The sequence below is a fragment of the Arachis stenosperma genome, chromosome 5 (assembly GCF_014773155.1).
Source record: "Arachis stenosperma cultivar V10309 chromosome 5, arast.V10309.gnm1.PFL2, whole genome shotgun sequence".
NCBI lineage: Eukaryota > Viridiplantae > Streptophyta > Magnoliopsida > Fabales > Fabaceae > Arachis > Arachis stenosperma.
Genome location: NC_080381.1, coordinates 114,458,064 through 114,482,478, shown reverse-complemented (window position 1 = coordinate 114,482,478; position 24,415 = coordinate 114,458,064). Strand labels below are relative to the sequence as shown.

Here is a 24,415-nt window from a genome sequence, read left to right as displayed (position 1 = left end):
AGGTCGGATCTTCCGGATCAGAGATTGATGCTCTTATGGTTCTAGCCCTTAGAGCCACAGGAACCTTAATTAGCCCTGACTAACGGAATTTTATGTCATATAACCCAATTAGTCCAGATAATTCTATTGGAACCCGTGATACCTCTCAAGCTGTAGCTCAATACTATCCAGGGCAGGACTCGTGAAGAACTCATGTAGAATCGAGATTCATAGGAATAAAGAACGACAATGTATCATAGAATAGAATCAAACATTCATTGGAATAGGAAAGTAATTGTATTAATCCATAGGAATCAACAGAGCTCCTAACCTTAACCTAGGAGGTTTAGTTGCTCATACTGTATAGAAAATAGTATGTAATTTGAATGTGGGGGAAGAAGATCCTAAACATGGGTAATCTTCTCCTATATATACTAACCTAATGACTAGGAAGTATAAAAATAGGATAAACTAGACTATAGGTGTGAAGATCCACTCATGGGCCCACTTTGGTTGAGTGCTTGGGCTGAGCTTGGCGACCAACTTGAGGAATGGGCGTTGAACGCCCATTAGGGGGTAATCCACACTATCTTGTGCTTCCTTGGTGGCGTTGAATGCCAGGAAGTGGGTGATTTGGGTGTTCAACGCTGGCTTGCCTCCTCTTGGGGCGTTGAACGCCAGAAAGGGGGTGACTTAGGCGTTCAATGCCCAATATGGGCAGTCCCCTCTATAGAAAAGTATAGACCATTATATATTGCTGGAAAGTTTTGAAAGTTAGCTTTTCAACTCCATTGAAAACCTATCATTTGAACCTCTATAACTCCAGAAATGCTTGTTTGAATTCATGAAGTTCAGGATCTGATGGCATCTACACTCCTTTCTTAGCCTCTGAATCAGACTTTGCCAAAACTAGCCAATTTTAGCCAGAAATTACCTGAAATCATAAAAAAACACAAAAATTCAAAGTAGAATCCAAAAATGTGAATTTTTTACTAAAACCTACTAAATTAAATAAAAGCTTACTAAAAAGTACTGAAAACCCTAAGAAAATAGTAAAAAAGCGGATAAAATATCCTCTCATCAGAACACCAAACTTAAACTGTTGCTTGTCCTCAAGCAACCAAAAACACAGTAGGACTAAAAAGAACAGAAAGATACATTAAGTCTCAAGGTTTCTAATGAAGCTCAGTTCCAATTGATGAGCGGGGCTAATAGTTATTTACTTCTGAATAGTTTTGCCATCTCACTTTCCTTTGAAACAAAGAAATATTGGCATCCTTAGGAACTTAGAATCCATATGATATTATTGATTCTCCTGGTTTAGCTTTTCTTGATTCTTGAACACAGCTTTTGGTGCTTTGCACCTTTTTTACTCTAGCCGTGACTTTAAGCGCTTTGTTTTCCCGTATTACTACCGGATACATAAATGCCACAGGCACTTAACTGGGAAAACCCATTGGATTCAACTTTAGCTATGCTTAAAGTCCCAGTCAGTGGTTCCCAGGGTTCTTAAGCGTACTCTTTTGCTTTGGGATCACGACTTTAACTGCTCAGTCTCAAGCTTTTCACTTGACACCTTCACACCACAAGTAATTAATTAGGGGAAGCAGCTTATTTGAAATTTTTAGGCCAATTTGTGGCCCTCCTAACCATTGATGCTCAAAGCCTTGGATCCTTGCTCATTTGATTTTTCTTTTATGAGCTTTCTTTTTCTTTTCTTTTTATTATTTTTTCTCCTTTTTTTTCGCTACTTTTTCTTGCTTCGAGAATCAATATTTTTTTATTTTTCAGAGAATTAATAATACTTCTCTAAACTCATAATTCTTCAAGAGCCAACATTCTCAATTTTAATATCAATTATGCACTGTTAACTCATACATTCAGAAGATAAATTACAAGGCCACCACATCAAAATAATTGGAATTAACTCAAGATATACTTAAAACTCATGCATTTCACTATTCTTTTTCAAATAAATTTTTCTTCTAAGCATGGTGAGGATACGTTGGATATCTTATAGCCAAAACAAAACAAGCAAATAAAACTAAGTGAAATACTAGATATGATCATGAACTTAGAAAAGAAAACAAACAAGAAATTAAAATACAATGAAAACAGAAATTAACATAAGCAAGGGAATAATGAAACGTGACCACCTTAGTGACGGCGGCTACTGCTCCCTCTAGTGAGTCCAATGGAGCATTTGAGCTCCTTTATATCTCGTCCTTGTCTCTGCTGCTCCTCCCTTATGAGCCTCTAATCTTCTCTCATCTCATGGAGGACACTGGCTGATAAACCCCGTTTTCACGGTTTATCTTGTATTGATTTTAAGAGATTTTATGACCTTTTACCCACATTTATTCATTGAAATAGCATGGTTTTGTATATTCTCCTTTAATTGTGCTTAAGAGTGGAAACATGCTTTTTAGGTCTTAAAATAAATAAATCTAATTCTCCTTGATTCCATTAGATGCCTTGATATGTTTGTTAAGTGATTTAATGTTTTGGAGGCAAAGATTGGATCAAGGGAATGAAGAAAGAAGCATGAAAAGTTGGAGAACTCATGAAGAAATAAAAGAACCGGAAAGTTGTCAAGCCGACCTCTTCGCACTTAAACGACTATAACTTGAGCTACAGAGGTCCAAATGATGCGGTTCCAGTTGGGTTAGAAAGCTAACATCCGGGGCTTCGAAACGATATAAGATTTGCCATAGTTACTACAAGTATGGTGGCGCGCACGCGCATAGTACGCGTACGTGCCGTTGGTGCACGTGGTTCACTTAAAGCAAAACGTGGCCAGCGATTTTAGAAGCCTTGTGGGCCCAATCCAACTCATTTCTGATGCTATTTAAGCCAAGGATTGAAGGGAGAATGAACATACTTTCATGCTTTAGAAGTTAGTTACCATTAGTTCATTTCCACACATTAGGATTAGTTTTAGAAGTAGTTTCTAGAGAGAGAAGCTCTCACTTCTCTCTAGGATTAGGATTAGGATTAGGTTTAGTTCTTAGATCTAGATTTTAATACATCTTCTTCTACTTCTATCTTCTCAATTCCTTGTTGTTACATTCATTCTCCTTCCATTCTTTTGTTGTAATTTCCTTTATGTTGTTCTTGTGTTTTGTTGTAGATCTACTTTTGTTTCTTCTACTCTCTTTCAATTCAATCAAGGTAATTCATAATAAATGTGTTTCTTTTGATTGTTATTGTTAATTCATTTCAATAATTGTTGTTAGATTCTATTCTTGTTATCAATTTACTATGCTTTCCTTTTATGCCTTCCAAGTGTTTGATGAAATGCTTGGTTGGATTTTAGAGTAGAGTTTTATGTTCTTGGCTTGGAAAGGTAACCTAGGAACTCTTGAGTTACTAATGTCCAAGTAATTGATGATTGGGATCCATTGACTCTAGTTCTCACTAATTGAATTAGTGGAGAGTTAGGACTTATGGACTAGGATTGATATAGCTCATTTAACTTTCCTTTACTACTAGTTAGAGGATGATTTAATGAGATTAATCCTTGCCAATTCTCATATTGTGGTTAGTGATTAGGATAGAGATCATTGACCACCAACCCTTGCCAAGACCTTTTTAGGCCTTAGTTTACTTTCTTGCCATTTATCTTTCATACTTCTTATCAAAACCCCAAAATAATTCACAACCAATAACAAGACACTTTATTGTAATTCCTAGGGAGAACGACCCGAGGTTTAAATACTTCGGTTTATAGATTTTAGGGGTTTGTACTTGTGACAAACAAATTTTTGTATGAGAGGATTAGTGATTGGTTTAGAGACTATACTTCAACGAGATTTCATTAGTGAAATTCTAAACCGTCAAAAATCCAATCATCACTGGCTCCTTATGTTCCACCTTCAGTTGCTCTACACTTGAGCTTAACTCTCCAATTAAAGTATTCAATTGGTCCCAATAATCTTGGGGAGGAAAGTACATCCCCTTGAGGCATCTCAGGGATTTCTGATGGAGTTGGCTGCACAAGATCTTGTTGTGGTGCATGTGTAGGCTCTATAATACGCTTCATCCTCTTCTTCGTGATGGGCTTGTCCTCCTCAATGGAGGTGTCTCCTTCTATGACAATTCCGCCCGAATTGCATAGATGACATATAAGGTGAGGAAATGCTAACCTTGCTTGGGTGGAGGGCTTGTCTGCCACCTTGTACAGTTCTTGAGGTATCATCTCATGTACCTCCACCTCATTTCCAAGCATAATGCAATAGATCATTATTGCCCGATCTATGGTAACCTCAGATCGGTTACTTGTTGGGATGACAGAGTATTGGATAAGCTCCAACCATTCTCTTGCCACAGGCTTGAGGTCAAGCCTACCTAGTTGGTAGGGCTTGCCTTGTGCATCCCTTCTCCATTGTGCTCCTTCTACACAGATGTCCGCAAGCACTTGGTCCAACCTTTGGTCGATGTTAACCTTTCTAGTGTAAGAGTGTGGGTCTCCTAGCATTTATGGCAATTTGAGCGCCAACCTTACACTTTTTAGGCTAAAATCTAAGAGTCTCCCTCTCACCATGATGCGCCAGTTCTTGGGTTGTGGGTTCACACTAGTGTCATGCTTTTTGGTGACCCAAACATTAGCGTAAAATTCTTGCACCATTAAGATTCCAACTTCCGGGATATGGTTGGTTAGAACTTCCCAATCCCTTCTCCAGATTTTTTGTTGAATCTCTGGGTTTTAATCCTTTTTTAGTCTAAAGGGGACTTCGGGGATCACCTTTTTGTGCTTTACCACCTCATAGAAGTGGTCTTGATGAGCCTTAGTGATGAATCTCTCCATTTTCCAAGGTTCGGAGGCAGAAGCGGTGGCTTTGCGTTTCCTCTTTCTAGAGGATTCTCCGACCTTTGGTGCCATGAAGGTGTGAATGGAAAGCAAAAAAGCAAAGCTTTACCAACACAAACTTAAGAGCTTTGCTCGTCCTCGAGCACGAACAATAAAAGAATAAGAGAAAGGTAGAAGAGGGAAGAAATAGAGAGAGAAGAGAGAGGGATGAGACTTCAGCCTTGTAGGGGAAAATAGGGAAGAAGGATGGTGATGAAAGTGGAGAATGTGAGAGAAAGGTTGTGTGTGAATAAAGGGGTGAATGAGATGGTGGTTATAGGGGTTGGGTGGGTAGGGTTCGGCTATGAGGGGGAAATTGGTGGGGAAGGTTTGAATTTGAATTGGGTGGATTGGTGGGATGTATGATGGGATATATGATGGGGTTTTGGGAAGAGAAAAAGGTAATGTGGTTTATGATGGGTATGGAAGAGTGTGGATTGGGAAGAGGGAAAGTAGGGTGTGGGTTTCAATGGTTTAGAAAGGTAAGAGAGAGAAGAGAAGGTGGGCTAGGTAGAGATTCTATGGGTCCCACTAGCCCAAAAGCTTTGAAGTTTCGAATTCCTTGCCCTCTATCTGGCGTTCAATGCCAGGAATGGGCGTTGAACACCCACAGGGGGTGCAGAATTTAGTATAGCTGCTCCATATGGGCCATTGAACGCCCAGGGTGGTCCCTGGCAGGCGTTCAGCGCCTGCTTCCTCTCCCCTTGAGGTATTGAATGCCTAGAATGGCCTCTAGCTGGCGTTCAACGCCAGTACTTGCTCCCTCTAGGGCATTGAACGCCTGGAATGCTCCTATTCTGGCGTTCAACGCCAACTCCTTGCTCCTCTATGGGCATTCTTGAACGCCCATGTTCCTCTTTGTCTGGCGTTCAACACCTGCATGGGATTCTAGCCAGAGTGTTCTGTTTTCGGCAAGGTTGCGAGAACCTGACCGGTCATTGAACCGATCAAGTGACTGAATTTAATGGTTCAATAGTTCAACCGGAATCGACTCGTGATTAAACTGGTTTAATTAAATATAAAGTAAAATTATAAAAAAAATCAATATATGATTTTAAATATTTAAATTCAACCATTTCCAAACTAATTAAATTCAAAATTTGATAATTTCACGCAATATGTTAACCATAATTCATCATTAAAAATTCATAAACAACTTCAAATATCAAAATTAATAACTAAAGAAAATCAAAACGCATGTAAATAATAAAAAAAATGTTTTACAACTTCAGGCAAATCTACTTCAACTTCCATGTCTCTTCCATCTAATAAAATAAAAAAAAACTCAATAAAAAATCAATATTAAGGACATATATTTTTATAGAATGAAACAAAATTTTCTCAAGAACAAATGCAGCAGGATTAAGTGCTTCATTTTATACCAATTTTACCCAAAAAGTTTCAACTCTTCAATAAGATAAACTACATTACCCTTCTTTTATCTACATTATGCGATTGTCACGAGAAAGCTTTCTCTTCCCTAACCATCGAAAAAACTCAAGGGACATGTCTTTATTGGCTGGATTGACATCAATTACAATAGAATCATCGACATAAGGCGTCACTCTAGCACCATAGCATGTTTTAACCAAAGCTCTCAATCCAGATTGAAAATCAGATACGAATCAGATACGTAAAAGTCCACCACATGCCTCTGCATTGAATAAAAGGCAAGGTAATAATATTAATGACTTTATCACAATCATTGAAAATTAGATGGGAAAAAAGTTGAAAAGAAATAACCATTTAATATGTATAACAAACCAAAGATCTTCACGGGAGATTATAAGAAAAATTATGATCAAAATTTGCAAACTAAATTAGCAAACTCCATAGCATAACTAAATCAGCAAACTCAGCAAACAAAATTAGCAAACTTAGCAAATTCCACAATAAAATTAAATCAGCAAAATATAAAAAATAATTCAGAGAAAGGGAACACCAGACACAGAGGAGAGTAACGAATTAACTCAGCAAACTACACAGAGGGGAGTGACCAATTAACTCAGAAAATCAAAAATAAAAAATAACCTCAGAAAATCATGAACAAATAAATAACCTCAAAATTAAAAATCATGAATCCAAAATAACCTCAGAAAATCATGAATTCAGCAACCAAAATCGTGAAGTCCAGCAAACAAATAAATGATAAACCATGAACAAATAACCTCAGAAAATCAAAAATCAAAATCATGAATCTAGCAAATAAATAAATCATAAACAAATAACACATAAATCAAAATCATGAATCCAGCAAACAAATAAATCAAAAGATCATGAACAGAAAATCAGAAGGTGGCGAGGAGGAATAACAGAGGAGGCGAGCTCAATATACATGTATTACTTACCAGCGGTGAGCAACCGCGACGACAGAGGAGGCGAGCTCGGCGATGACAACGACGCCGTGAAGGCTGGGTGGTCAAACTCGTAGCTGCTGTGGCTGCGGGACGCGGTGGCTGCGGGACGCGGTGGCTGCGGAACGCGGTTGCTGCGGGATGCGGTGGCGGTGGGCTGCTCGAATGGTGGTGGTAGCTCTATGGTTCTCAGAGAAGAGAGGAGAGATGAGTTGCTACTGAGAAGATGGGTTGGGATTTTGGAAGAGTTAGGGTTCACCGTTCAGCACTTTAGCCTTTCTTTTTTTTTAATTATAGACAAAACGACGACGTTTACAGGGTTTATTTTCGAACCGGAAACTCTAAAAAACTGGACGGTTCTACTAGTTCACCGATTAACTGCCAGTTTGACCGATTTTTTATCGGTTTTTTGCCAGGCGATTTATTGGCTTACCCGGACCAGCTAGGTGACTAGTTCTCAGTTAACCCGGTTGAACCGACCAGTTCGGTTCGATTTTTAGAACAATGGTTTTTGGTTCTGAATATCTCTGTCACCATTCTAAGTGCTGCACATGATCACAAACTAAGAAGCAAGGGAAAAATTCAAATAGATAACTTAAAATAAACAGAAAGGAAATGAAAACATTAAGCTAATAGTTGGGTTGCCTCCCAACAAGCGCTTCTTTACCGTCACTAGCTTGACGGATAGCAACTTTACGGAGATAGGTAAGGGCTCAAAATTTTCACCCCTTACAGTGAACTTTCTGCCTGTGCTCTCATGAATGAGCTCCACATAGGCAAACCAAGTACAACATGCACACCCAAACAATGTCACATAGATGCATATGGTGAATGTCTGTCCTACTGGCCATGAGCTCATGCGTCGGTTATGTTGCCAAACCCGACTCGGATAAGCGGGATTAGACTACCATCCTTATCTGTAGTCTCCATAGACAAGTGGGATTAACCCACCATCCTTGTCCGGAACACGCAAGCATGATTAAATCACCATCCTTGCCTCGACAGTAAGCAGGATTAAACCACCATCCTTACTGGGCACATAAATCAATATGCAATCGAGATCACACCACCGTCCTTCCTAAACAATTCATCAATACGTGAGCGGGATAAAACCACCGTCCTCACTGCAGGCGGGATAAAACCATCTTCCCTGCACAATGGTTTACGCACTGAGCAAGCAGAACTATACCACCATCCTTGCCAGGCCAGAAACCCTCCTCATATTTTCAATAATATCCATATTCAATCAGGCTTGAAATCTTATTTCAAAAAAAAAAATAAATCATTCTCGGCCATTTTACTTTCAATAACAAACATATTCAAGGACCACTTTTCCTAATTCAATTTCCTTTCAAAACAAAGCCACATTAAAATTCTCTTCTGAAAACTCAAAATCATTCATTCTAAATTAGAATTTGATCATAAAATTTCTCAACAGAGTCTCAAGACTTTAGGAGAAAAAACAACCAACCTCATTTCCATATATTCAGTAAAGATTCTTAAAAATCATTGTTTCCTTAAATTGTTATTCAAAGGAAGTTTGTAAACCAAATCATGTAATTCCAAAACATGTTTAAAATCCAAAACCAATCTCAATTTCATTCTTAGAAACCAATTCTTTCAACCTTTTCCAAAAACATCACAAAACGACATCATTCCATTAAAGTCCATTTTCTTGTAAAGTCATTAAAGCTCCTCTGAACGAATTCCTCAAGTCAAATTCAAAACATAAACTCTTTTTATATATAAAATCGACCTTAGGACAATACTTTTCTTAAGTGATTTAAAATTGTAAAGTAATTCTTTTTCTGAATAAATTGGACTCAAAATATGTTTTTTTCAATTAAATTAAATTCAAAACAAAATATTTTCTTAATAAATCTAATATTACGATTTCCCAAATTCAAACTTTCTAAATAATATTTCAAACAAAGTTTCAGATTTTATAGAAAATTTGGCAGTACCTCCCTTAAATCTTGGACTTTGCCACCCTTTCCAGGTCCCAACCAAACCATTCCACAACCCTCTTTAACGGGTTCAAAACCAAATCAGTTCAAAATCAAGCTGAATCCAAAAGTGCATACTATTTTCATATTTCAAGAAAACCAACTCAATCTCAAATCAATCTCCAACGGATTAAACTTGATTTCAAAACTTTAGAAGAATTAACTTCAAAGAAACACTTTAAAACGGTTCATTTCACAAAACCAAACAATACTCCAATCAAACTAGCATTCCCATCCATCCAAGACAATTAAACAATACATAAGACTTATACAATCACCAAAGATACATTTTTTCACATCAATATCCATATATAATAATTCCAATTTATAAAGTATAGCTTTCTAAAAAGGCCCCTACCTCGACACGTTGAAACCATAACCCAAGTGCCTCACAAAATTCCTTCCGTCTCGACCTGAACTCAACGGCAACCAAAACCTCAGCTCCGCTTGCTTTCTCAATAGTAGAAACAACCTCAAACGCCATATGCAAACTCGGTTTCTAATTCCTAAGACCATTAAAATCGCAAATACTTTAATACACGAAACAGAACACTAACGTGGGGGTTATCGGAACATAAATACTTACTGTAAAAGAAAACAGAGCAGTGGCAGCCCCTGAACTGATCTAGCGGCAGCCCCGACAGCCACCTCAAGCGGCAGCGGCGACCTGAACAACATGCAGCGACAATGAAGTTCCTGAAAACTCAATGGAAAGGAAAAACCAACTTAAAACCCTTACCCGCAGTGGATCTCAGCGACGGCAGCGGCGGATCTGGCGTCGCTGAACAGGTCGCGGTCCCCCCTTCCTCGCGGATCTCTCTCCTCTGCTTCACCCATGGATGACGGCGATGCCGGCTCCCTTCGGCGAGGACGACGGCGCGGACAGCTACAACAATGGCGACGGGAACCTGTGAAGACGACGACAGATGCGACGCAGCAGTGGTTTGCGAGGCTGGCGCAGCTCCTTCCTCCTCCACCAGCGCTATACTCTCTCGGATCTCCTCTCTTCTTCTGTCAACAGCGGCAGCGGCAGTGACACCCACCGTGCCGCCTCCCTCTTCTTCTTCCCCCTCTTCCCACGGCCCCCTTTCTTCTTTCCATTTCTTTCTTTCTTTTCCTTTCAGCTGAAGTTGCGTGTGTGTTGTGTTGTTCTTTTGTTTGTTTGCTGATGAGAAAAGAAGAGTAATAGCTGAAGTTGCGTGTGTGTTGTGTTGTTCTTTTGTTTGTTTGCTGATGAGAAAAGAAGAGTAATAGCTAGGGTTTCATTTGGGGTAAAGGGAAAAATTGTGGTTTAATTAAGATTAAGGTTTCTGTATGGAATTGGAGATTTTGGAGTTTAATTTGAAACTAATTAAATCCTTAAAATTATTGTGTTGTTCTTTTGTTTGTTTGCTGATGAGAAAAGAAGAGTAATAGCTAGGGTTTCATTTGGGGTAAAGGGAAAAATTGTGGTTTAATTAAGATTAAGGTTTCTGTATGGAATTGGAGATTTTGGAGTTTAATTTGAAACTAATTAAATCCTTAAAATTATTTTAAAATATTATTTGTTGTATCAAAATACTATTTGATTCGGAATCAAATACTCTATTTGTTTGTTTCTTGCTGAGTTTTTGGATCAAGAGTATTACTTAAGCTTGGTTCACTGCTGGGAGGTATAGGGAACGAAGGAGCTGTATTTGATTCTTCAAGAGTATTGTGGGGCTGGTACTTGGGTATGTGCTGTAGTAGATTCTTCAGAGTTTGGGTTAGGGTGAGAGAAGGATTTAGTGGGCTGGGAATGAGGTTCAGTGGGCTGAGATACACATAGATTGGCATCGGATAAAGATTTTTGGTTCACTGTAACTTGGGCCACCTTCTTAACTTCTCCACTCTTGTCAATTGCCCCTTCTTTGCTGTTCATCTCCTCTGTAGTATTCTTTCTAACCTCCACCACAATAACATCATCTTCACTTGAATGCTCTTCATCGTCTTCAGCTAGGACAGGAAGGCTAATTGGATGCTTCGTAAAAACACATTCATTCGCCTATGATGACTGATGACAGCTTCATACATCTCAATTATGTCATTGTTAGTCCTCAGTAACTTTAACCCATCTTTAAGCTCCTTACCAGGTTTCAGCCAATAACACTCGTTCACAAGCGTATACCCAATATCCGTTAGGAGACCCTTGATGAAGAAGTTGTTTAGCGAATCAACATTAACCCTTCTAAATTCGTTAAGATCACCTCCAACATATTCAATATTTCCATCACTATATCTCACAAATCTTCCACCGTGGTGTATGAACAGAGTTATGTGACTTGTTGTTGCTATCAACACAAACATGACACAATAATGAATCTTAAACCAAATATTCAATTCAAAGAAACTAAAATGGCATAATTAACATGAAGATTTATCCCAAGGAAAGAATTTGAACAAAATCTTAAATGGCACAAAATCAAGAGGTCTGAGCTTCATCAGTTTTAGAGAAGACACTGAATGAGCATGAACAGAGCACAACTACAATAAGAAATAAATTGAGATAATACCATACAATAATATTGATATCCATGTCTTTAAATTTTGATTATATATACAACGTGCAAACAAGATTAACAAATGCAACAATTAACAGTTAACAATTAAGAGCAAACAAAAATGACTAAAATTACTCAATTAGCAATAAACAGAAATTAACAATTAACAGCAAACAAAAATTAGAAATTCAATTAGCAACTAACAAACTAATTAGTTAAATTTTTGTAAAATGTTTAACCCTGATCATTAGTAAATCAGAAATTCTCCAACAGTAGGTTTTGCCTAAACCAAAGAATGGGAAAATGAGAAGTAGTGACTGCACTAACCTTTAAGAGAGCCACCGATGGTGATGACAGAAGGCAAGAACAACTACTTCGAGGGCACGGGGTTGCAGATGATGAAATCGACGAATGACACGGCGAAGTGAAGAGGATGGATACATGAGAGAGAGGGCCGCTGCAGAGTGAGGAACGACAAACACAAATGATGAACGCCGGTGAAGAGTGAGGAAGTCCGTTGGGTTAGAGAAGAATGGCAATGGCCATTGATAGAGATGTTTCTTCTCTGCTCGCGAACCCTTTTGTGTTTCAGCTTTGGAACCCAAGAGTATCACTGAGGACAAAAGTGAATTATTATTTTATTTTTAAATTAAAATAGTATATTAACACATTGGATTAGTAAATGCCATCTGGGAAGTCAAACTAACTACGCATCTTACAAATTGACGTTTGGTTATAAATGTCAAAAAAGTAAATTTTTCATGATTATAAAGTATATTTAAATTAGTCATAGTCAGTATTATTAGTGCCTCAATTTTTCATGGTCAGAAAAGATTATTTATTCTTTTTATATGCATTAGATAATTAGATTAGTGTAGTACTCTTTGAGTTGCATATTGTCAAGAAAAAATAAGATATAGATACATTTCAAAAGTGATTTTTTTATTCAGTAAATTATCCTATTTTTTCTTTGTCAAATACTCAAATACAACAACATTGTAGGCAGTAGCTAATATTCATTTCTCTCTTTTAATATAATCCAATTTTGCTTTTTTCAAATGTTAGCAGGCAGAGAACTAAATACAAGGGACTCTAGCATGGATGAATTGGATATTGAATTACTAAATAACACAAATGCAACAACAAAAGGCACATGATTATTGAATCAGATGATGAAGACATTGATTTCAATTTCAAACATGTGAAACATGTTCTTGAGTATCTAGACATGGGAAATGAGGAGAACATTGTTCAACCGTGGCACACATTAAACCAGCAACTAATTAAGCCATTCTTGCTCATAGATTTTGATACATCTTGGTTCCATGAAATTGAATCCAATGGAGAAGATGATATCAGATCCAATCATCATCATTACACCTTCTTTCTAAGGAAGTAAAAGAGGTGTTGCTCCAAATACATGAGATGTCATCAACTTACTTTCGTCAAGGTATATTTTTGTTTCTGGTGTCAAAGATTTCAGAACTATCTTCTTTTTTCCTCAAAAAAAGAGGAAGGGGGAATTAAAAAAGAAAAAAAAAATGAATTTGGTAGTTTTAGAACCAATATGAAAATGGATTAAAATGAAAATTATGGGATGTATCTTGGCATTTATACATATATTTATTTTCTCCAATCTTGGTTCATGTAATTATGACATGATACCTAAAAGATGAGAACTCTCTATCAATCTACACATTTATTCTTATGTTTTTTAATATCACAAATGGTATTGTAGGGTCAACAAACAAAATAGTGAAATTTTGGGATTTAAAATCCTTTAAACTGATTGGATATACTAGACAAGAGGTATCTAATTTTGTTAAATATTTTTCTTTTTAGGAATAGGTCACTACAAACCAATATATATGTCATTAAAATGCATATCTAGCACTTTTCAGTTGAAATCTGTGACAACATTTCTATCAGTTTTATACTTATACGATTACAAACTTTATGGAAACTGTTTTATAACTTGTGTAGTGAATCACCAATCTTGATCCTTATAAACAATTTTTCAAAACACATTACTAGTTGTGAATGTTTAGCCCTTTTTCCATTCTATGTTTTCCAAGTTTAAATATGTACTTAAACTTGAAAATGTTAGTATATCATCATAGAAAATATGGGAGCAAGTAGCCAAGTAGTACTAAAATTTGTGAAAAGATGATAGTTTGCTTCAGTTTCTTTTTGGTAATCGAAAGTTTTCTAGATTGCTTTGCTGCTTTAGGATAGATGCAATATGCTAAAAAATTGGTAGAGAGATGTTTGCATATTAGTGTCTTTTGTACTCCCTTGAGATTCATAAATTTAAAAATAGAATCTAAAAATTTTGTTCTTTGCGAATAATATTTTTTTCCTATCATCACCCTTTAGGATCATTTCTATATAGTAACACTTGGCCCTTCCCTTTCAACTACCTCAATTTGTTGCTCGTCATTGCTATTTTGTTTCTAGTCATTGCTATTTTCTGGTCTATTTCTATATTCACTAATATCCAGTTAAGGCCTCCTTCATCATCTACAAACCCATCTCTCCCTACTGTGGTCCCAGAGACAATGCAAGGTACTAGTATTGGCACAAGAAGAAAATTCATGCAGTTCATGCCTAATCCGAACATGGGAGGAACATCAACTGGAGTAAGAGGGCCAGTTCCTGGTTTTAAAGCCCCAACACCTAACTCAATCAACGTATTCTCCAGTGGCAGTAGCAATTCTACCCTAACTTGATGATGCTTGTGATTTCTAGTATTATACTTTGCTTCTTTTTTTTTGGGTGATTTATAGATGTAATTGAACACTCCTATCTTTTTTTGCTACTTAAACCAGTGGCGGAGCCACATTGGAACAAAGAGGGGCAATGTTCCTCCCTAATTTTAAATGTTTACATGTAAATTATGTAAATTTTTGTTTAGCTTTCCTTAAAGATTTTATTTTAATCTTATTTTATTGTGTAAATATTTTTGTCCCTCTAATATTTTATATAACTCCGCAGCTGACTTAAACAATGGTCATTAGACCTTGAAAAAGACTTTTGATACTTGTTACTTTAATTTTAGTGTTGGTTTCGATTATGTAATTATTTTGGATTATGACACAGCATAGTTGTGTTACTAGGTAATGTGAATAATGGATTTAGTATTGTTAAAATAGTCTTCTTAAATGTTAGCTACATGTTATTGCAAGTGTTACTTTTGATATCTGATTGACTGATTCATCCTTTCTGTTTAAATATGTCATTTTTTTAATTAAAAATGGTTACATGTATCATATTTTAAGTAAAAAATGGTCACATATGCCAAATTTTAAAACAAACGTGACTATAATTGTCAAAGTTTTCATTCTCATTTCATACAAATATCAACAACTACATGACTCAAAGAGAAGACAGATTCAACCCTAAATCATTATCATCTTCTAACAGAGCCCTTACTTCACCCTAAGCACTAACAAAATGTTCATGATGAAACACATTAACAAACCCAGAGAAAGCATAACAAGCCACACTTTCATATATTGAATTTCCGCTTTAAGCTTCCCCATCTTCGTCACAATCTTCTTCTTTGCCTCATTATTATCGTTTCCTCTGAATTCTCTCAGTTGAGTAGTAGTTTCAATGTCATCTTTCTTTTGTCCCATTAGTGTTCTGGCCAAACCCACCAACCACCTTCAATATCATCAACCCAGACAAAATATTGACAGTCCTTTGTGTGCAAATACATAAATTTCTTCAATGTAACTCACAGAAACTCAAAATCCATTTAAAAAATTTAGACCTAATGCATATCGCCCATAGAGGACAACAGATGAACCATCTCCCAAGATTGTTCATAGTGTCAGATTCCAACAACATCACATTGAGTCCACAATTACATTTGCCATCAACTTTCATCACATCTTTCCTTCTGAAATTGGAAGCTCCAGAATCACTACTACTCTCCATGAAACTAACATGGTTCAATCATTGCGTTGCCATACCTTGTATTCTCTTTTCTACTCCAGGTTAGGTGTTTAATTTGTTAAGATGAATGTTACGGTGCCTATCATTTTGTAGTTAAATTACTAAAAAAATAAATAAATAATATTTAATAAATTTTATATAATTTACTTTTTGTTTTAAATATTTTATTTTTTATTTTAAAAAAGAAGTTAGGTAATTTAAGTACTATAACAAAACCATTGTAAAACTCACCATTTGTTAAATAGGATTTTTCAATCTGCTTGCTGAACAAGATGATATAACAGCAACACATTTGGGGATTTAGGATTTATTTTATTTTTAATTTTTTAAAATTGTTTAATCTATTTATTTAATAGAATTGTCATGTCAGAGTGTCATCTTGGACACTAACGAGACAACTAGGATGGATCACTAACGCCGTTATCCAACCATGGACATTTGGTTAGATTCGACTAACGGAAGTTATCTTTTGTGAATACAAGTTACTTTTAAATCTTTTATGGTCAGTTTTATTAATGTCTCAATTTTTTGTGGTCAAATTTAATACTTTAGTCGAATACTTTCTTTTGTTTTTTTAAGTGTGTACGTAATGTATAATACTGTCCAAGTTAATAATTACTAAACATAATTTACCATTTTACCTTAATTAAATTAGGAAAAACATATTGTAATGATTGGATGAAAATGTATTCCAGAGATTGAACCAGGTGATCGATTTTATATCATAGAGAGCATTACAGATGCCATAAAAGAGGAAATAGCTAGGTTTTACTCCAGGGATTAAGTGCAACATGGATTCTGAACATAATAGCTGGCTCTACCAAGTTTACATGTGCATCAATACTTCTGGTTTATATCTTATTTAGTGTCCTATACTTCCAAAAAGCAAATAAATGTGGTTCACAAATTCAATTATCAAACTTTAAAGAAATTTAGTTATTGAGCAACTAGATAGCACCTGCTTTAATTTAATTTGTTTGTTGTATTTGTAACTTAATTCTTTACATTATTTTCAGCTTTCTTCTTTCCTTTGCATGAACTATTTCTAGAAATAAAAGTATAATAAGGGTTTCCCTTATCTTCCAGTGAAAATTCTAGATGAGTGCTTAGGTTGCTATTACATGTTCAACGAGGACTTTAATGCTAATTTTCTTTATTTTAGATTTTAATTTGAACATACAATTTTAAATAAAAGATATTTCTAAAATAAGCTCAACTAACTCTATATGCATCAGATATGCTACTCTTTTGATTCATTGGATTTCATAATATAAATGAAAATAAAAAAAAAGCAGAAGAGTGTTGAGAAATTTTAATAAATATAGAAGATATTAGAATATAAATATTTTTTTAATATAGAGCACTTTAAAATAAAAAATGCAACATTTTATTTTTTTAAAATAAATATAAAACATATAAATACATAAAAATATAATTTTTTTATTCATTAAAATTAATTATTATGTTATAAATTTTATAATAGTAAAAATTCATATTAAAATGTTATTTTTAATTATAATATATTAAATATAAAATAATTAAATTTTATTTTACATTACTTGACAAATACAATTTTAAATATTGAATAGTAAAAAAATTTGGGTAGTGCATGCTCATATATTGTATTATGGTAGTTAACTATTTAATTTTATTCATATATCATCAATTTAATCAGTTATACATGACAAAAAGTTATACCATGCAATATATTTATTTATTATGAATTTCTTTTCATGCTCGTATAAAACAGAGATCCATACACTAGTATTTAAAAAAAAAATTTCTAATCATTTAATACGTAATTTATTCCCTATGACATGTTAATTTTTTTATTTAGTCACTAACTACACTATTAATTTGGATTTTTCAAATTTAACCAAAATTAATATTTAGGATCACTTTATAATTAAGTTATTCTTTAAACATATACTCTTATTGTATAATTAAGTTTATTTTTAAAACTTTTTTTTTCGCCTCATTTTTTTGTCAATGTTAGAAGTGAGATTCGAATATTTCGAGATCTCTAGATAAGGAGGGGAGATTATGCCATTAGACTATAGTTCAAATGCATAATCTTCTCTCTTTTTCGCCTCTCTTATCCGTCCACTTTCTGCATTTTTGATTCAATAATTTTCTGCATCTTTAAAAATTGGATAATGATATATCTTTCTACATCTAATTTTTTTAATTATTTTATCATTAAATTATTGTTAAGGTTGCATGTGTGAGGAGTATAAGGAATTAGTCCTGCGTAGACAAAAATATGAATAAGTGAAGAGTATATAAGATGAGAGACCTATTAACTTAATGATTAAAGTTTTAAGTTGGATGTGACATTTTCTCATCTTGTATTCTCTCATTTTGATTCCTCTCTGAAAACGCAACACTAAGCACAAAATGATAAAAATTTACTTTTATATTTATTTATTATTCTAAATGATGAAACTATTAATGAATGCTAAATAAAACAAGTTTGAGTTGATTTTTTATTATCTTTCTAACATTACTATTTTTTCGAATAATATCATTTTGATTTAACCTCCAAAATTCTTTTTTATTTTGTTTGCTAAACAACGTAGCACAAATAATAAGAAATTGAGATCTCTTTTAAGATTCATTTACTTTACTATTTTGTACAGGCAAAATATTAATGACATGGAATTATTTTTAGCTCTAATTTTTTATTATCTTCCTAATTTTACTGTTTTTTCAATTATATCATATTGATTTAACCTCCAAAATTCTTTTTTATTTTATTTGCCCAACAACATAGCACAAACAATAATAACTTGAGATCTATTTTAATATTTATTTACTTTACTATTTTGTACAGGCAAAATAATAATAATAAGTAATTATTTTTAACTTAGGTTGTTTATTTTTTTTAAACTAGTAGAATTTAGTATTGTTTAAGAATAAACTAAACTTAATGAGTAATAATTATACATTTATATTTGTAATTGCAAATGCAATTCAAGTGCTCACAATTTAGATGGCTTTTCTTTTATTCTATTTAGGTTTGTGATATATATTCCCAATCAATTAACTTGATTGGTTTGATGTTTAGTCCTATATATTAGAGATCTTAATTAGGAGAGAAATAAATAGAACGACAAAAATGTAATATCATTAAAATTTTTCTAAATCTGTATGTTGGAATCTAATTTATTTTTCATTATATTTTACGAGGCACATCACAAGCGCAAGACTCTATCTTCTATTGTTCCATCTTCATCTTTAGCGCAAATGGCAACCTATAGCAATAAGATTCCTAAGGATCTTGTATTGGAAATTCTAGCAAAATTACCTGTTAAGTCTTTGAAGCGATTTAGTTGCGTACATAAGTCTTGGCTAAATTTACTTGAGAATTCTGATTTCAAGAATATATACTACGAGAATTTAAAATCTAAAACTTCTTATTCATCGTCTCTCCTTCTATGGAGATATTTTCGTGACGAAAAAAGTGATGGAGACGTCTATGAAAATGATGTGCATTTGCTTTCTGGAAAAAGGTATGAAAACATGGTTACGTTAGTTTTGCCAAGTCTGTTTGAAGAAATTGGTTTTTATAGAGTTATAGACTGTGTTAATGGTATCATATGTTACTATAAAGAAGAGGTTCTTAATGTAAAAATAGGACTTTGGAACTCCAAAACTGACGAACGTAAATTTATTCCGCCGGGTATTACTGATGATGAGCCCGACTTTGATCGGCGTGTAAGTGTTCATGGATTTGGTTATGATAATGTGAATGATGATTATAAAGTGATTCAATGTGTATATTATATTCATGGTCAAACTTTTGTAGAAGAGCCTGTTCTAACAATTTGAAAAATTTATAGTCTAAAAAGTAATTGTTGGAAGAAACTTGATTTTGAAATGACTAAGAAGGAATATATACATGATGCTTCTGTAGCGTACTTGAATGGAGTATGCCACTGGTGGGGTAGCGAATATACCACTAATGGACTTGAAGAAGAACAAGTACTTGTGTCATTTAACCTCAGCACCGAAACATTTCAAACCACATCAATTGTTTGGCTACAAGAAAATGATGATAGTCCTATCAGAACTTTGGCGGTGCTCAATGAGTCTGTTACTCTGATTTCCTCTTTTGCTAAGAATAATCGCATTGAAATATCCATTTTGGGTGAAGTTGGTGTGAAGAAATCTTGGATGAAGCTTTTTACATTTGAAACCCTTTCATTACAACTTTGTCATCCAATGACAATGGGCAACAAATGTGATCTAATATTTTTTATAGGAAACCACAACAGTGAATTGGCTTCCTTTGATGTCTCACGGGCAAAGTAATTCACAATATTAATATCAAAACAAACATGTTTGGCACATGGACTTATAAGAAAAGCCTCCTCTCTTTCATCAAAGAAATTAATTGACTAGTAAATATACAAATTTAAATGTAAGATGTACTTAAATCGAGTATGAAAAAAATATGTAAACTTTTTAAGATTAAAACTAATTTTAATATTCATGTTAGTAGTTAAAATTGATTTGATAAGTCAACTTGTATTACATTCTAATATTTTAAAATGGTCAATTATGTTTCATATTTTAAAAAATATTACTCTTGGTGTTAGAAAATAATAAATTTTGGATATCTAAAGTATTTATGAAAACAAATCGGATAATTGTCCATTATTCAAATGGTAGTGCGTTCTGCATCACTTAGCAGCTTCAAAAAGCTCCTTTACCTATGGAACTTGATGATTCGAGATTCTACCAATAACGGCATGGGAACACCTTCACTTACGCTTTGCTTCTAAAGGCCTATGCCAACCTTGGTTCCATGATTCATGGGACTATAATTCCTGGCCATATTTTGAGACTTGGCTTCTAAGATGACTTATTTGTTTAAACTGCACTTGTTGGCATGTATGCTAAATACACTTATGTTGAGTGTGCACGCCACGTGGTTGATGAGATGGCGCACAGAAGCGTCGTGTCCTAGAACTCCATGATTTCGGCTTATTCTTGTGGGTTTTTGATGGATGCGGCATTCGGCCTCTTGAAAGATATGTGGGCTCTTGGCTTTGAGCTAAGTTCGCCTACGTTTGTTTCAATTTTGTCAGATTGTTCGGATTCAGATTCAGATTCCTTTAGCTTTTGGTGGCAAGGGATGTCGATACATTTTTGCTTGATCAATCTTGGACTTGTGTATTCCCAAGTTACTTTGGCCAATGCGTTAATGGGAATGTATGTTCACTTTAGCCAAATGAAGGAAGCGAGGAAGGTTTTTGATTTGATGGATGAAAAATCAATAATTTCTTGGACAACTATTATGGGAGGTTATATGAAAGTTGGCCATGTTACGAAAGCATTTAATTTATTCAATCAAATGCAGCATCAAAGTACTGGCATAGATTTCATTGTATTTCTAAATCTTATATCTGGTTGTGTACAAGTAGGAGATCTCTTATTAGCTTCATCCGTTCAAGCTTTTGTATTCAAATGTGGATGCGATAAAGAGGAGTCCATTGAAAATTTGCTAATAACTATGTATGCAAAATGCAATGACCTTGCATCTGCTTGAAGGATATTTGATTTGATTATCAGAAAGAGAATTTTCTCATGGACATCAATGATTGCAGGATATGCCCATTCGAATCACCCATTGGAGGCATTGCATTTGTTTAGAAGGCCTGTAAGGACAGATTTTAGACTAGATGGAGCAACCGTTGCCACTGTTATATTAGCTTGTGCTGATATAGGATCAATTAACATAGCACAAGAGATGGAAGATTATGTTTCTCTAAATGGATAGGAATTTGATCTACAAGTCCAAACATCTCTCATACACTTGTACTCCAAGTGTGGAAGCATCAAGAAAGCCCAAGAAGTATTTAAAAAAGTGGCAGATAAAGATTTAACTGTTTGGTCTTCCATGATAAATAGCTATGATATTCATGGGATGGGGAAAGAAGCGATTGACCTATTTCGCAAAATGACAACTATAGAAGGGATAATTTCAAATGTTGTTGTTTTACACCAGTGTTTTGCTGGCTTGTAGCCATGCAGGGTTAGTAGAAGATGGATTGAAGTACTTCATATGTATGCAAAAAGATTTTGGAATAACTCTTAAGATAGAACACTACACTTGCTTGGTAGATCTTCTTGGTCGAGTTGGCCGGCTTGACTTAGCTTTAGGTACGATTCAGGGGATACCCTTGGAAGCACAAGTGCAAGCTTGGGCTCCCTTGCTCAGTGCTTGTAGGATCCATGGTAATGTTGAGCTCGGGGAGATTGCTACTGTCAAGTTACTAGAGCTTAGTCCTAGTAGCTCTGGAAATTATGTATTGATGGCTAATCTGTACACCTCATTCGGCAAGTGGAAAGAGGCGCATGTAATGAGAAAATTGATAGATGGTAAAGAACTGGTTAAAGAATGTGGGTGGAGCTAGGTTGAGATCGGTGGTAGATTTCATACATTTGCAGCAGGAAATCAGTCACGTGTTCAGTTGGCCAATATCTATAAGATGCTAGAAGATCTAAATTTTACTCTTCAAGAAGGTAGCTATGCAGGACAAGCTGTAACAATGAATAATGACCCGTAAAAAAGAACCACCTTTGAAGACATGAGGTTATACAACAAAAACTTTTTCTTCTGGTCATGTCAATTTGTAATCTTGCATTTATAAGATTATGCCAATTTCAAGTGATTCTTACCCTACTACAGGATTTGTCTCTCTCTCCTAGCACAGATGTTATTTCATTTTCTCCAAATGAAGAGACCAAGGAAGCACTGATAATAGTATGAGACTTCACCATCAATAATAATGATGCTTTAGTGTTCTTGGATGCTCAACATTGCTGCATCATGAAAACCAGCTTAGATTATCTCTCCAGTTTGTCTGCTAATAATGGTTTATCAGGAGCAATGAGAGCATTGATATTCTGAAACTTCAACTGTGTTTGCACATTGTAGTAGTAGCTACATTGAAGCAAATATGAAAATTGAGTTCACTGCTTCAGAACTGACGAGAGCTGATAACTTAAAATCTGACCTTGAAAATAACAAGAATCAGTTCAATGATATGGTGGCGTCAGAAAAGAGCTGCGACAAAAGTTGGCACGTTTGGAGGAAATGAGAAAGGAGCTAGAAAAGCAAATCAGAAGTACTAATGCTAACATCATGGCTTCTCGAAAAGAACTGAACACGACTCGAAAGAGAAAGAGAAGTGTTTATGTGGAAGGAAAGGCACTCAAAGCTCAAATGGATGTGATGAAGGAGAAAGTACCACGTTTGTAACATGAGTATGACTTGGCAAAGGAAAACCAGGAAAATACCAAAACTGAAGAATGGTCAGAATTTAGAGAAAAAATTAAAAAGATTGTTGTAAAGTCAGCTGTACAAGATTAGCGAGAGGAGTTTGGTTATTATGTTCAAAACACAATTCTTTTATTATTAACATTGTGATTGAGTATCTATTTTGTTTTGCTCAACTTGGAGTTGAAATTGTCACAGTTCTCATTAGTCCAGTTTCATACTGATTACTCTCCAAGCCTGCAAAATGTGTTGAGAAGACCTCCTCTCGCTTCATCCCAAGTATAAACTTTAACTTTTATATCGTGACTATTGTTTTTATGTGAGATTATATGCGTGTTATATCTCTGACTTGCACATATTTGTAAAATCAGGCATTGTTGGCAAAGGTAGTCATTGATGCACATTCTATACGAAATTTTGGGAGGCCTTTGCTTCTAATATAGCCACTTAATATGTCTATTTCCAAATTGAAGCTCGGTCTTCAAGAAACTCATCCCCCAAGAGTAACCAATGAAAATGTTTAGAAGGCTGTAAGTGCTTGTCTTTTTATTAAGTGTGTTTATTGCTCATTGTGTTTAATTTAATATTTGTATAAATCATTATGCTTGTACTCATTGCTCCCATTGTTTTTCTCTCAAGTTGTTGCCTTGAAGGGTTCTAAGGTTGCTTGCACTAGAAGAACCAACTCAATTTTCTGTTTCAGGTGTTGATTCTTTGTTTGTTATATTAACAAAAGGGTGCTTTTATAACACCTTCAAATGTATAATTTTATATAGACTATTAAATGATAATTAATAAAACAAGTCTATACTTAATAGTTAATACTCTAATTTACCCTATTTCTTATACTAAAAAAAATATTTTTCGCACAAAAAGTAGCATGTTGGTAAATTGAACGGACAATAAATTATTATTAAAAGTAGCATAAGTTGCTAACTTTTCAGAATATGGAGAAAATTGGAGCAAATTAAACCATACTTGGTAATATAAGATTAAGTTTGATGCATTAGGTCCATTCGAATATTTGAAAAATCATTCAAAATGATTTCTAATTCGTCATTGATTTCATTAATTTTGTAAGTATTTTAGAGTTTGACCATGATAGAAGTGTAAAGTTTGTGTGTTATCATTATGATGATAACAATATATGGCTTTTAAAGTTAATAATAATTACAAAAATCAAATTGTGTTAATAGTGCGATAATATTTTATTGATAACTATATGAAAATATATATTTATAATTAAACCAATAAAAACTACATATGTTAAACTTAAAATCTTTTTAATTGTATATAACTATTAAATTTTATTGAGAAGGAAAAAGTAAAAACTTTATACCATTTTTAAAAACTAATTCAGCAATATTTAGCATTTATAAACTTTAACTAATTTGACTTGAGTGAAGTTGACTTATTTATAAGTAAAATTCTCAATATTTGATCCTAAAATTTAATGCTCC

At 34.5% G+C, this 24,415-nt stretch overlaps 4 protein-coding genes across 4 annotated transcripts; 3 read left to right on the top strand and 1 right to left on the bottom strand.

The window, feature by feature from the left end:
- Nucleotides 1-296: 296 nt before the first annotated feature.
- Nucleotides 297-15,649, bottom strand: LOC130981128 (uncharacterized). The gene is made up of 7 exons (XM_057904750.1): nt 15,519-15,649; nt 15,189-15,373; nt 11,239-11,497; nt 9,928-10,442; nt 9,775-9,855; nt 9,547-9,694; nt 297-913 (listed from the first exon to the last, which is right to left on the bottom strand). The coding sequence occupies exons 1-7, from the start codon at nt 15,647-15,649 to the stop codon at nt 910-912; spliced, it is 1,323 nt and encodes a 440-aa protein (XP_057760733.1). The 3' UTR covers nt 297-909.
- A 3,264-nt stretch (nt 15,650-18,913) lies between these two features.
- Nucleotides 18,914-19,498, top strand: LOC130981127 (F-box/kelch-repeat protein At3g23880-like). Its single transcript, XM_057904749.1, has one exon. It carries the CDS (start codon nt 18,914-18,916, stop codon nt 19,496-19,498), a length of 585 nt encoding a protein of 194 aa, XP_057760732.1.
- A 48-nt stretch (nt 19,499-19,546) lies between these two features.
- On the top strand, nt 19,547-19,981 carry LOC130981126 (uncharacterized). Its single transcript, XM_057904748.1, has one exon. It carries the CDS (start codon nt 19,547-19,549, stop codon nt 19,979-19,981), a length of 435 nt encoding a protein of 144 aa, XP_057760731.1.
- Nucleotides 19,982-20,876: 895 nt separating this feature from the next.
- On the top strand, nt 20,877-22,776 carry LOC130981125 (pentatricopeptide repeat-containing protein At5g39350-like). The gene is made up of 4 exons (XM_057904747.1): nt 20,877-21,187; nt 21,699-22,032; nt 22,090-22,238; nt 22,614-22,776. The coding sequence occupies exons 1-4, from the start codon at nt 20,877-20,879 to the stop codon at nt 22,774-22,776; spliced, it is 957 nt and encodes a 318-aa protein (XP_057760730.1).
- The last annotated feature ends 1,639 nt before the right edge of the window (nt 22,777-24,415 follow it).